This window comes from Nycticebus coucang, chromosome 22, assembly GCF_027406575.1.
Source record: "Nycticebus coucang isolate mNycCou1 chromosome 22, mNycCou1.pri, whole genome shotgun sequence".
NCBI lineage: Eukaryota > Metazoa > Chordata > Mammalia > Primates > Lorisidae > Nycticebus > Nycticebus coucang.
In genome coordinates, this window is record NC_069801.1 from 4,406,331 (window position 1) to 4,421,428 (window position 15,098).

Below are 15,098 nucleotides of genomic sequence, written 5' to 3' on the forward strand. Positions count from 1 at the left end.
TACCCAAGGTCACACAATTAGAAAGTAGCAGAACTGGGCCAGAATCTTGGACTCTTGACTTTGAGTTCATTATTTTTATTGCACTTTATATCAGGAAAAGTTTTTTCACGTATGACTTTACTGGAACAAAATCAGACTTTCATGTTTTAATGTGTTGTTCCTTAGTACCTAGTTATGCTTTATACCCTTTGGATATTGGGGATTTTATTTAGCATTAAAAGAAAAAAAGCTGGAGTGAGTAATTTGAAACTTTGACCTAAGTATGCCAAAACTGACAAGAAATTTTGAGCCAGGCAAAGGAACTTTGTTGTAGGAGTGAAATAGTAAATGATACGGATATAAATGAATGAAATAAATGTTATATAAAGGAAATTCTCTCTTTTAGAATACATCGGGTAGACTCTGATTATTAGGTAGTAAGACGTACCACCTAGTTTGTATGTAATTAATTTTTCTGTAATTCATTTAGGAGAGTTACATTTTGATGAAATATATTAATTTTATAGATATGTGTATGTAAATTAACTTAATTAAAATAAGTTTTTAGATTCAGGCTAGAAAGGCCAGTTTCTGTATTACCCTGGTAGTTAACTACAAGTTTAAATCCTTTTATATTTATAAGACCTGTTATTTGCTTTTGAAAGGATAAATCTCATTTGTATTCTTGGGGATGAGACAGTATTAGTTTATAAATGAAACAGCAATATTTTATTATGATTCTTATCTAAAAGTTTTTCAGCTGGTTAATAAACAATTTCAGCTGGTTAATAAAAGTTTTTCAGCTGGTTAATAAAGTTTTTCAGCTGGTTAATAAACAATTTCTTGGCGCCCATAGCTCAGTGGTTAGGGGGCCGGCCACATACACCAGGGCTGGTGGGTTCTAACCCGGCCCGGGACTTCTAAACAACGACGACAACTACAACAAAAAATAGCCAGGCGTTGTGGCAGGCGCCTGTAGTCCCAGCTACTTGGGAGGCTGAGGCAAGAGAATTGCTTAAAGCCCAAGAGTTTGAGGTTGCTGTGAGCTGTGAAGCTACATCACTCTACTGAGGGCGACATAGTCAGACTCTTGTCCAAAAAATAAATAAATAAAATAAAATAAAAGGAACAATTTCTGGGTTTTATGAAGTTAAATAATACTATAAATTCTGTGTACTTCATGGAAATGTGGGGAAAGAGCCTTTAAAAGTAATATTTTCGTTATGGGCAGCTGCTGGGATTTTCCCTGTCTACTCTCTTGTCCTGGAGCAAAAGCCTGATCCTATTTTAGAACCTCTTGACCAGATTCCTGCTGCCAGCTATCTGATAAAAGTGTAAATGAGTATTACTAACTGAGAGGAATAGAGGGACCTTCTGATGTTCTCTCACGTTGACTAAACTGAGCTATTTCTGACCTTGCCAGTGTACATAAAAAGGTTTTTTTTTTCTATTATTTTCTCTGAATTTATTGTTTTCTTCTTTATAGATGATCATGGGAACAGCAATAGTAGTCATGTAAAAATATTTTTACCGAAAAAGCTGCTTGAATGTCTGCCGAAATGTTCAAGTTTACCAAAAGAGAGGCACCGATGGAACACTAATGAGGTAGATACATTTCTTTTTTTAGGGGTATAATTACTTCAGGGGCAAACTTGTTAGGTCATTTTGCAGAGCACTATTGTATATTAGCTTTAAATTTAAAATTTTGAACTAGGAAGTTGTAAACAGGATTTAAGCTGGATTTGACAGAAACCAACATATTTCTTGATCTGTCTCTGATCTGCTTGGCTTCAGGTAGCATGAGATTGTGTATGTGTGTTTTCTTGCATTTTGGTGGCTTGCATTTGGTGGTTAACTCTGCATGTCAGTTAAACATTAATTCTTGTGTTGTCATGAATTAATATATATATAGCCCCCGTGTTCTCTGGAATTGGAAAGGGCAAGGCTGCTTATTAGCAAAACAGCTTTTAGTCCTGTCTGCTAAAGAAAGTTTGCTTAATAATAGAGATTTTTATTAAAAATGAAGGTTGTGTAGTAGATTATTATTTGGCCTCTAGGTAGAAAGTAGATAGATAAAGTAGAATGAACATAAATTTATCTTCCTAGATGTTTTCCTTTCTGGTAAATTTTAACCTATGAGTCATAATACTAGGAGTGGGTTACTTTGTCATCTTTTCTATTTTGAAATGTGACTATTTCAATTTAGGGTAATAACCCATTTAGTGTGGTGATGGAATTGGGTGTGTGTCCATCAATTTGGGAACTGTAGTCCTTTGATTCAAACGACTGGGGTTACTGGTTTTGCCAAGTTGGTCTAAATCCATTTGTGTTGCTGGTTCAACATTTACTTCCGAGTTCAGATAAACCTAGTACCCTACCGCTGCTGTCTGCTGAGCCTTATTTTTGAAAGATTCTTCTGTGCTAACCATTCTTGATTAAGAACGCTTGTGTTCTGAGTTGCAGGTGGCTATCTGGGGGAGGCTTCTTTACTTACCACAGGCTGTAGATTTAGGTACTCACTAGAACCTTACAGCTTCATTGTTGCCCTATCTCACCCCGATTTTAAAATTCTTTAATATGTATATAGTTTGATCATTTGCATAAATTATATTTCCCCCTCAGAATAATTTTGTTTAAGCAAACATTAGCTTGTTTAGAGGACTATTGTTTTAAACAGTTATTTCAGGCATTTTAGAACATGAAAATAAAATAAATATGCTGAAAAGTAGTCTTAATCATAGATTGTTACTCTATCAAAACAAAACAGTATAATTTGGAAGCCATTTAGTAGGTCAGGACTAGGTTATGAATTATTTAAAAACTTACATTTCTTAGTATTCCCTGAAACAGATTTGATACCATGTTATTATGTATTAGTTAAATGTGATAAAATACATAATAGGTCTGTATTTTTTCATATTATGTGTCATATAAAGTTAGCAATTTATTTTAAAAATGATTTAATATTATATTTGAAACCAGAAATCACTTAATGAGTTAAAGTGATATTAAGAGCCTTCAGAGCCTTCTAAAGCTGGATGTCACAGTGTAAGGAATTGAGTTGGTGGGTTATTTAGATCAGTGGTTTCAAAACTTTTCTGAAACTTTGGAACACAGCCCTTCAACTTTCACATATTTACCTCTAAATTATTTACACATTCCTTTTTACTAATATGTTAGATACATTATAAAGCACCCAATAAATCATTTTTTATAGAGGATGAGACTAAAAGAAAAAATGAGGAGTTCTGTATTTTCTTCTGGACCTCAGTCTTCAGTCTACACATTCCCTTGGGGTCCACAAGTTGCTGTGGTACAAGTCACAGATAGGAAAATGCTCTGATTGGTGACATGTAAAATTGGGGATCTAGATGAGAGAGTGTGGATTGCCTTGCTCAAGCTGTTACTATTGCTAAAAATATAGGTTGGAGAGTGTGTTCCTAAGGATGGAGGCAGTGGGAGGTAGCACGGCCCATAGGCCAAGATCATGTCACACCCTTTTACTTGTGATTGATTGTTTTTTGAGTAACTCCTTAGCTCAACGCTGACAAAAAGGTTGATCCATATTTCTGGGTAGAGGACCTTGGCTTTTTTCATTTTTTCTTTATTTTTTGGCTTTAGGAAAAATGGGGGAATATTGAGTGTGACAGCAGAAGCCTTATGTTAGGAGTTGTTAATTCTTCAGAGTGTTACATGGTGATGACCTGTATATAGATATATATTTTTTCCTTTTTTAGACTGGCTTGGATAATAGGAGGAACAAAACAATAGATGTTATTAAATAATAGGTGTTATTAAAGCACCTATGTATTTGATGTAGCTGGATATTGGCATTTTCCCATGTTCTTTAGCCTGCCATCTTTCATGTTGACGTTACATCTGAAGGAAATGTAGTTCAGTGGACCTGTCTCTCCCTGCAGCTTTGTGGTCCTATGTAAGGCAAAATCATGTTTAGTTAAAATTGCCTGTGAAATTCCTCACTCAAGAAGTAAAGTTTAGTCATACTGTCCTTATTAACAGCCCATTTTCCTTCCAAAGTTGTAATAGACTGCTGTGTTTGGTTTAGGACCACATGAGGGGGTTGGCTTGTGTTTAGAAGCTGTGTTGGATGAGAACTCCATTTCTTAGGTCCCTCTTTAGGGCTCATGCTGGGAGAGGTGAGCAGGTGCGAGCTCAGTGGACCTGTGCTTTCTGTCTCCCTCTCTGTACAGCACATGTTCATGAAGGAGGACTGACTGGTGGCTGGGGCTGCCCCATGAAATGTCAGCTGTCACGCTTTGCTTTTTCCACATTCTCTCTCTCCCCCTCTCCCTGCTGGGTGTGTATAGTTGAATTCCTGGGTATAATGCGACTCCTCTGTACTTTCTTGTCTTTAAGTATTTGTGGTTACTTGAGGAAACACAACTTTTCTACTGTGTGTCTGTTGAGAGAGTGAGAGTGAGATTGTGTCCACTTACTCACTGAGCACCTGTTCTTTACTAGTGACTGGGTACTTTATTTCTAAGCCTTGTACTATAATAATATTGCAAGGTGGATAACATTTCCTTTTAGAGTTGAGGACGTATAGGTAGAAAGTGAAATAATTTGACCAAGATAGCACACTTGACAGGGCCTATCTCTCTGAGCTTAATTTCTTTTGTATCGCTCATTAATTCTTGGGAACTTTCATTGTTTGTTGCCTAGGCTTTTAATTGAAGACCCCATAAATCTAAACCACACTTGTGTACTCAGCAAACCCATTCTGTAATGTAGTTTGGAATAGCATAGAGTGAATGTAGGATTAGTATTATGGGTTCATATGCAAATATTCAGTGAAGACCATAGAACAGTGGTTCTCAACCTTCCTAACACCGCGACCCTTTAATACAGTTTCTCATGTTGTGGTGACCTCCAACCATAAAATTATTTTCGTTGTTACTTCATAACTGTAATTTTGTTACTGTTATGAAACATAATGTAAATATCTGATATGCAGGATATATTTTCATTGTTACAAAGGGGTCACGACCTACAGGTTGAGAACTGCTGCTGTAGAAAATAAGAGAGATTTGGCCGGGCGTGGTGGCTCACGCCTGTAGTCCCAGCGCTGTGGGAGGCCGAGGCGGGTGGATTGCCTGAGCTCAGAGGTTCAAAACCCATATGAGCAGCAGTCAGCCAGAGTAAGACCCCGTCTCTACAAACAATATCAAAAACAGCCAGCACCGCAGGAGAATAGAAGAAAGTCAACAAAAAAGGAGTACTTCAAAACAAACATGAACAAGCACACTGAAATTAAAAATAAAAAAAAAAAATTAAAAAAAAAAAAAAGAAAAGAAGAGAGATTTTTGGGCCTAGTTAAGCTACTTTTAACCTTTTCTAGCCTATTGGAATATATAAAACTTTCTGATTTTTCTTGGATGTTACTTGCAATTGCAAAATAAATTAAATGTTGTATCTAATAAACACATCGATTTTAGATTATGCTTTCTCAACCACTGATACTGTTCCCTAGGTTCTGAAGATGACAAAGGAAATCAAAGTGATGATGACAACAATTATGGAAGCTAATAGTCATCGAACATTTATTGTATGTTAGGCACTATTGAGTCCTTTACATGAATAATCACATTTAATCTTTGAATTAATACTGTGAGGAAAGTTATTTGATTATCCTCATGTTATAGACGAGGAAACTTGAGCCATGGAGATGTTATAATAAATGTGTACCTAGAGTCAGAGAGCTGGGAGGTGAGGGTCTGGGAGGTTCAATTCCTGAAGCCCAACTTTGGGGCTCACAGTATCCCCAGTTCTGTCCCAAACAACAATTTCAAATTGACGTTTCCAGAGATCTTCTACTCCTTTTGTTTTATAGATTTGGCTTTATTTGCTTGCATTTTTAGGTGTTATAAGAAACTTAATGTATGTTTTGCATGATTTATTTTAAAGTGCCAAACACTCATCTCTTAGGAAAGTAGTTTTGATTCTTAATAATGAATATTATTTGTATGTTGGCTTTGAATGATGAAAAAAGTATATTAAAAGTAGACATTTTGTATCTTTGTATAGTAACTTGAGGGTTAGGTCTGATTTTTATATTCAGGCCAGGGAGAAAGAATATATTAAACACAGAGCACATTTGTTAAAGAACCAACTCTAGTTTCATAATCAGTTTGGTATTCACATCCTCATTAGGTGAACTATTATAAGGTTTCTGCATTTTAGGTTAATATTTTTAAGGCCCAGAGCCAGAAATAATTATGGTAATGCAACTTTCTGATTGCATAAATGACTACTTCATAATTACACATATTAGTACTCCATACATGTTGTCCAGACTGAAATTTCTTTTGTTTAGTCATTAATTAGCTGTTTGACTTAAAATACAACTACTGCATTCCCCTGTCTCTGGATCTAGATTTCAAATGGCATTCTTCCAAATCCAAACTAATGTGGCACCGCAAACCTTTTATAATGAATATGTTCTCCCTGAATATGTTCAAATCATTTTTGTGTGCTATTTTTGAACTATTAATGTTCTTTCTTTTGTTTGTTTTTCCTGTAATACAGTTTCTCTAGAGTAATCAAACAAAATAGAATTCTAATTTGTACTGATCTTTAAAGTTGCATCAAATGTTTTTAGTTGGCTTAGGTTTAGTTTTTCACATTAAATGTATTTTTTAATGGCAAAGATGTCTTCTGTAGATAGATACACACACACACACACTCAGAGTTTTTTTTTTCTTCAGGCTCTTGTATCAATCTATATTGCTCTCTTTTTTTTGAGACACAGCCTCAAGCTATCGCCCTGGGTAGAGTGCTGTGGCATCACAGGTCACAGCAACCTCTAACTCCTGGGCTCAAGCCAGTCTCCTGCCTCTGCCTCCCGAGTAGCTGGGCTATTTTTGGTTGCAGCCATAATTGTTGTTGGTGGACCTAGGCTGGATTCCGAACCCTCTAGCTCAGGTGTATGTGGCTGGCGCCTTAGCCGCTTGAGCCACAGGCGCCAAGCCAGGGCTGTAACTTTTCAGTGATCAGTTTTGTTAGTGTGTGCATGTGTTATCTGTTTGAAATATAAACCCACATTTTTTGAGGATCATTTAGGACTCTTCAGTCTTACTAAAGGTGAGCTAAGCTGGAAAGCACCAGTCATTAGGGTGAGTGAGCTATTTAGGCTTTGATGACTTAGAAAGTTAGTTAACCCTGAGGTGGGGCGTTGTTTTGATTAGAGTTTGCCAATGCAAGTGGTTTGAATGGTCCCAGATTATTCTGAGCCCAGGCCGTGCTTTTCTGATTAATTTGCAAATATGAAAATGCAGATGTGAACAATACAGAGTTGAGTTTTAAGAGCAATACCATTTGGTTTTTGAACACAGCATATGGTACCAAGTTTCAAGTTTGGAGATGCAGTAATTTTATAGCAGCTGGGCTAAATACAAGTTTTTGGTTCATATTAGTAGTATGATGTAGGATAAATGGATAGTACAGGTCTGAGGCTCAGACAGCCTGTGTTAGGTATGCACTTCAGCACCAGCAGTAGCAGAAGCAGATGACAGATACACTGAGAAGCTGGGGCCAGGTGTCCTTCTACATCAGGCAGGTTTGCCATGAGGAATGGTAAGAGAAGGAAGTCACAGAGTAGAGCAATGTCTGTAAAATTAGAAAAAGATGTTAAAGAAAGTGCTCTCTCTCTTTTTTGGGGGGAGGGGGGAGACAGAGGCTCACTTTTTCACCCTAGGTAGAGTGCCATGGCATCGTAGCTTACACCGTGCCTGGCCAGAAAGTTCTCTTTAAGCAAGAAAATTCCTGTTAGGCTGGACACATTGGCTCATGCCTGTAATTCTAGCACTGTGGGAGGCCAAGGTGGGTGGATTGCTTGAGCTCAGGAATTTGAGACCAGGCTGAGCAAGAACAAGAGAGACCCTGTCTCAAAAAAAATAACTGGGCGTTGTGGTGGGCGCCTTAGTCCAGCTACTTGGGAGGCTGAGGCAAGAGAATTGATTAAGCCCAAGAGCTGGAGGTTGCTGTGAGCTATGATGCTACGGCAGTCTGCCGAGGGCAACAAAGTGAGACTGTCTCAAAAAACAACAACAACAACAAACACGAAAAAACGGTAGGAAAATTCCTGTTGACCTACTTCACTTTTAACCTAAAATATTGTATTGTAGTACTCCAATATGTAGCACTGAGAAGAATACTTGCCCGTAGTCTGTGTTTAATAAATACTTGTTGAGGCTTGGCACCCGTAGCACAGTGGTTACCACGCGGGCCACGTACACCTAGGCTGGCAGGTTCGAACCTGACCCCGGCCTGCTAAACAACAATGACAATGGCAACAAAAAAATAGCCGGGAGTCGGGGTGGGCGCCTATAGTCCCAGCTACTTGGGAGGCTGAGGCAAGAGAATCGCTTAAGCCCAAGAGTTGGAGGTTGCTGTGAGCTGTGACGTCACTGCACTCCACCTAGGGTGACATAGTGAGACTGTCTCAAAAAAAAAAAAAAAAAATACTTGTTGAGTGAATGCAATATGTAAAAACACAAGAAAATTCAATGTAAATTTCTTGATTTTTGGATTTCTTATGCAAATAAATATAAAACTCAGATATATACATTACATAAAAAACTGCAAAACTGGCCAGGTGTGGTTGCTCACGTCTTTAATTCTAGAATTCTGGAAAGCCTACGCAAGAGGATCCCTTGAGGCCAGGAGTTCAAGACTAGCATGAGCAGGAGGGAAACCCCATCACTACTAAAAATAAAAAAAGTAGCTGGGCTTGGTGACACACACCCGTTGTCCCAGCTACTCAGAAAGCTGAGGCAGGAGGATCACTTGAGCCCAGGAGTTTGAGGTTGCTGTGAGCTAGGCTGACCCGATGGGACTCTAGCTTGGGCAACAGAGTGGACTTCGTCTCAGAAAAGAAAAAAAAAAAACAACAAAAAAATCCCCAAACTACAAAACTAATAACATTTATATTAACAGGGTTGATGTTTTACTACAACTAAATCGTCTTTTGCAACATGAATATCATACTGAGTTTTGAATTTCACGTGTGATACTCTCTTGTATCATGCGCTTTATTTAACACTGAGAAACTTTTTTTGTACAGCAGACATTTCTGTAAGACTGTTAAGTCTTGGTACAAATCTGTCATTTAGTCTTAAATTCATTAGCCTAAGAACAATTTAAACGACACAGCTGGGTACTAAGGCAAGATCATAAAGTTGAGTAATCAATTTGTATGTTAGAATATTAGTTATAGCTGTTACTTTTTCAGATTATAAGTTGAAATGTGAAGTAAAAAATTTCATGTGAACCCATGGCCCCTGATAATAATTCCATAGAGCCTAAGTTGAGAACTACTGCTATGAAAGAACACAGAACTGGCTGCTTCAGAAGCAGGCTCTAGTCTTGACTCTGTCCCTGGTGAGCTGAGTGTTAGGTGGGACACTTAGCTGCTCAGTGGCCTCTTTAGAGTCTCAGGTGATGGTGCTTAGTGACCTTTGTCTTTAAAGAGTGTTGCTTTCGGAGTATTTTGGGAGTGTGGGGCCTTACAAGGTGCTTGGGTCCATCTTGGAATTTTATTTATTTATTTATTTTTAGTATTAATCATCCTTTTACTTATTTTTATTTTAAATTATATAATTCAGTGATTTTTAGTCTGTCCACAAAGTCGTGTAGTCATCACCACTACGTAATTCCCGACCATTTTCATCACTGCAACAGCTTTCTGAACTTGATGGGGTTAGAGGTGGGAAGCATCTTTTCAGCGAAGCTAGAGGTTCTTCTTTGGTATCTTTTCTGAGTCTCTAGATCAGCGGTTCTCAACCTGCGGGTTGCGACCCCTTTGTAACAATGAAAATAAATCCTGCATATCAGATATTTACATTACAATTCATAACAGTAGCAAAATTACAGTTATGAAGTAGCAACGAAAATAATTTTATGGTTGGGGGGTTACCAAACATGAGGAACTGTATTAAAGGGTCGCGGCATTAGCAGGCAATAGGAAGGCTGAGAACCACTGCTCTAGACTCTCTAGTACTGGAGTTGAAATTCAGAGAGGTTGTCCCCATCATAATCTATTGTGCTGTTTCCTAAAATTGCTTTTAAAATTTGTTTATGTGTAAGGAAGGATCAATTTGGGGCCCACATTTTTCCAAGTTGGATAAAGATTGCTTGTGCATGCAGTTTTATGTGGTTTGATGGGTTATAAGGGGATAAAGTACTCCACTCTTTGCAGTAATGGTGGGTGACCAGGTTGTGGTGACGTCCACAGAGGAGAAGCTGAGCTCTGTTGCAAGGTTGGCTGAGATGGAAAAGGGAAGGATGCGTGGAGAGGCTGGCATTCTTTAGCTTTGTGAATTTCAGGCTTGAGCGGAGTGCGAATTGCCTTGAGGGCTTGTTCAAACACTGTTTGCAGGGCTCCTGCCCCCAAGCTTTTGCTCAAGTACTGGGTAGGGCCTGACAATGTGTGTGACTCTCAGCCTCCTACAAGTGTGTGTTTGTTCAGTCCCAGTGGACTTCGGGCCAGCTGTGCTCTCTCTCCATCCCATTCAGATGTCTTTTGGTGTGCTTTGGCGACCCGGGATACAGTTGAGCTTTCTGGAGACTTTTTCTCAAAATGTCTTTAGCTAGTAAGTACTTAAAAGTCATGGAATGCAAAGATTTTATTTTTGGTATTTATCGAAAGTATCTGTTAATGTCTTGATATATAGGAGCATGAGTGGCAATGGTGGGGGTATGTGGAGGCATATTTTAATTTTTCCTGTACTTTTTGAAGAGGTGGTATGAACGATAGCCATCCTCCCCCTTTCTTTTTTTATTCTCATTTGGCTCAATCCTTAAAGCTGAATGTCATAGTCCACCTGCTTACCTACCTCCCTGCCTAACCACCCTCCAGTCTTTTAAATACTACCTACCAAATGCTTCTCATGATAAATGCTGTTATCTTGGTAATTATGAAGTTCAGATGAAGGTTTTTAAGAAAGTTTCTGAAAAATAACCTAACTTTTCAGTTTTAATGCTTTTAGAAAGTTAGAACATCAAATGGAAAAACAAAACAGAAAGAAATCCTTTCTAGATGGATGAGAAACCACAGATGGGCTGGGGTGAATGTGACGAAATATAAATATGTTCTGTACGGAAGAATATTATGGGCAGGACATGTGGCTTTCATGAGTTATTCTGATAGCTTCTGTAGTAGTGTATTCACTGGTCTGATGAAGGGTGTAGAGTTGAAATAAATACATAAAGAAGAAACCTGGAACTTACATTTGGAGAGAAAGGAGGAAACTGGGAGAACCTTCAGCTCTGGGAAGTTGGGCAGGATTAAGCAGGGTGAGAGAGTTGTGTGTTTGCACGTGAATGCACTTGTCCGGGGGTGTGGCGTCTGTGGTAGACCAGAAGTGAAACACTAAGGCAGGCTTCACTTTGCCCTGGATTGATTTTTTTTTTTTTTTTTTTGAGACAGAGTCTCACTTTATTGCCCTTGGTAGAGTGCATTGGTATCACAGCTCACAGCAACCTTCAGCTCCTGGGCTTAGGTGATTCTCTTGCCTCAGCCTCCTGAGAAGCTGGGACTACAGATGCCCGCCACATCGTCCAGCTTTTTTTTTGTTGTTGTTGCTGTTTGTCCGGGGCAGGGTTTGAACCCGCCACCCTCGGTATATGGGGTCGGTGCCTTACCCACTGAACCACAGGCGCTGCCCAGCCCTGGTTGATTTTATGGTGATTCAAAAGAAGTCTGGGGTGGGGAGGAGGAGAAGGTTCCCTTGTTCAAGAAACAAGGAAGCACCTGTAGCCTAAAGTCAGAGCAGCAGGTGATTAGAGGGGCTGGAACAAGTAACTCTGGAACCTAGGCCAGGACTTCCGAGTGAAGAGAGTGTCATCTGCAGTGTAGCTTATCCCCTAAAGTGGTTCCGTTTTGAGGTACTCCCTGTGTAGCAGTGAGGGAAGAGGGAAAGTGGGCAGGTCCAGGATGAGGGGTGCAGGGACCCTTCCCTCCTAGAGCTCTGTGTGAGGAAGGGGCTGTTCACAGAAGCTGGCCATGGGGGGAGGGTCTCTCTTGGAAGATGGGGTTCTGACTTAGAGGCTGGAAAGGGACATTTTTTTCAGAAGGAGAAGGGGGGAACACTTAAATATATTTAACTTTTTAAAAGTTATAATTAAAAGAATGGGGAAATGCCATCCGCTTCCCATTTCTGAGAAAGGGTATGTTAAAATAGCTTGAAATTAAGCAGGATCTATGAAATTGAGGTCTGCACATAATCGGTTCCCATTTTCTCCTGACACATCATTCAGCTGTGTAGTGACAGACCCCCTCCCCACAGAAGGCAGTTGTGAATGTCCATGTTAAAATTTTATTTTCATACTGTTGAGCAAAATTTGAACTTCTTAACTGTGTTTTATGTAAGAATCATTTTTGTTCAATGCTTTAATTATTATTAATCAAATTTTTGGTATTTAAGCAATTTCCAGTAATTTTTAACAATCCGTTCTTCAGGCAATTCAGAGAACCTGCTGTGTGGTGATTATGCATTTTTTTTTTTTCCCCCATAAATGAGGATAGTGAGACTTAGTGTTTTGTAATTAGCATTTGTGTCCTGTGTAAATCACATCTTTTTACTATGTATTGTCTAGCCACCCTTGCTAGACTGCAAGTTGTAGGTGGGAAGGGATCTTTGCTCTGCTTGGTGATGGACCTCCAGCCTAGAGCACACACGTAACGTGTGCTCAGCGACTGTTCATTGAATGAACGGATGAATGATAAAGAGTCCGTCAGCACATATCATTTAGCCTGGTGCTCGAGTGGGCTGCTAATACTGGGTTGCTGAAGTAGACAGTCTGGCTTAGTAGTAGTCATGGTAGTATCAAACGCATCATGGCAGCTACTTGTGATGGGGAGAGAGGAGCGGAATGCGTGCTCCTGTGTACAGGTGGCTTCCCAGAACCCTGGGAGGCAGGATCTAGGCAGGCAAGCTCAGTCTCTTCAGTCAGGGAAGTCACTCCTGCTGAGTGGTGGGGGCGACACAGGAAGTCCAGGTGTCCCCTGTGGAGGCGCACTTGGCTGGAGCCCACAAAGAGGCAGGCGCTCTCCTCCACTTCCAGGTGGCACAGCACCAGTAGGTGGCTGAACCACCCGGAGTCCTGAAATCAGAAATCGGCCGTTGACTTTCTGGTATGTGATTCCTCAGACATTGTTTGGTACTAGTGAGGGCTCATGTTTTTAAAGTGTTAACCCAGATAGGTGTGATATACGTGCAGTTTTGTAACTAGACTTTTCTCTTACTATGTCATATGTGCGAGGTATGTTAGGCCTTTTGGGAGTGAGCCACAGCATCATTTTTATTGAGTGCTTATTAATATTCCATTTTATTTCATGCCATCATTTGTGCATTCAGAAACAGTTTTGAGGGCTTAATATGTGCTACCAGGGGTCCTCAAACTTTTTAAATAGGGGGCCAGTTCACTGTCCTTCAGACTGTTGGAGGGCTGGACTATAGTTTAAAAAAAAAAAACAACTGAACAAATTTCCTATATACACTGCACATATCTTATTTTGAAGTAAAACAACAAAATGGGAACAAATACAATCACACTGCCGCATGTGGCCCGCGGGCTGTAGTTTGAGGACCCCTGGACACCGGGTGGTGACGCTGAGGGGATCTGACAGAGATCCTGTTCTCCTGGAGCTTATAGTTTAGAGCGGAAGATAAGCAAAACACAAGCAAACAAGTGCATGCGAATTTCAGAGAGGGCTAAGAAGAAAACAAAACAGGATAATGAGGTCTGGGCACTTGAGTAGATTTGATAGGAAAGGCCTTTCTTAGGAAGTCATGTTCGAGCAGACATCCAGATGATAAAAGAGAAGGCCAGCTGCTTGATGATCTAGGGGAAAAGTAGACTGTGCAAAGGCCCTAAGGCAGGAATGTGCTTGCTTTGAGGAAAAGTGAACGAGACATTGTTGGGTGGAGCACTGGAGGCGTCTGGGGGTGACCTAGATGTAGGAGGTGGGGCTAGATCTTGCAGTGCCTTGTGGGCATAAAGATTTAGGGTTTGTTTTAAGGGCAGTAGGAAGTCATTGGAAGGTGAGCTGTGAGGATATGTACCGCGTCATCTGGAGCTTTACTTTCAAGGCTTTCTCTGGCTGCTGTGTAGCTGTCGGGAAGGAGAGAGACCAGGTAGGAGACTACTGGGGTAATTAGTGATCTTAGTAAGAGACAGTGGTGGCAGTGGAGGGGTGAGACGTGGATGTGGTGTGGCAGTAGAGCTGGCAGGGCTTCACGGGACTGGACGTGTGGTAAAGGAAGGGAAATCCACAGTGGTACCTGGTTTGTGGCATCAGCTGTTAACATTGGTGCTGGTGTCCGTCATCGAGACTAGGAAGACTAAAGGTGGAGAGGACAGGGTTGGGGGACCAAGAGTGTTCTTCTGGGGGTTCTAATTATGAGGAGTTTGACACTGGAGTGGTGATGTGGAGTAGGTCGCTATCCAGAAATCTGGGGATGGGTCCCGCCTGGAGATAAAGATTGGAGAGCAGTCAATGCGTAGGTGGTGTTTAAAGCCACAGACTAGGTGAGGTCACGTTGGTGCGAAGGCAGGTGGAGAAGGGAGACTAATCCCTGAGCAGAGCAGGAGGAGCCAGCACAGGAGGCTGTAGGGAACCAGGGAAGTGGTGGTGAACCAGGCAGCTGTGATAGGGAAGCTGAGAGAAAAATGCTTTCAAAGAGGGTATGTCAGGTTTTTGTTTGCTGCTATAGCAAGTTACCACAAACTCAATGGGTTAAAACAACTTAAATTTCTTTTTTTGAGACAAGAGTCTCACTCTGTGGCCCCAGGCTAGAATGCTGTGGCCTCAACCTAGCTCATAGGAATCTCAGACTCCTGGGCTGAAGTGATGCTCTCATCTAAGCCTCCTGAGTGGCTGGGACTATACACGCCAACCATAACGCCCAGAAAAATTTTTTTCTATATTTAGTAAAGAAGGGCTCTTACTCTTACTCAGGCTGGTCTCAGACTCAACACAGATGTCTTTTCTTTTTTTTTTTTCTTTTTTGGCCAGGGCTAGGTTTGAACCTGCCATCTCCGGCATATGGGACCGGCGCCCTACTACTTGAGCCACAGGCACCGCCCCAGATTTCTTT

At 40.4% G+C, this 15,098-nt stretch overlaps 1 protein-coding gene across 1 annotated transcript in view; it reads left to right on the plus strand.

The window, feature by feature from the left end:
• LOC128574643 (calmodulin-binding transcription activator 1-like) overlaps positions 1–15,098 on the plus strand; it is an 83,059-nt gene that overhangs the window by 42,373 nt on the left and 25,588 nt on the right. Inside the window, exon 3 of the mRNA XM_053575504.1 lies at positions 1,466–1,584. Coding sequence (XP_053431479.1) covers positions 1,466–1,584 — 119 coding nt within the window. The remainder of the gene's footprint in view (positions 1–1,465; positions 1,585–15,098) is intronic.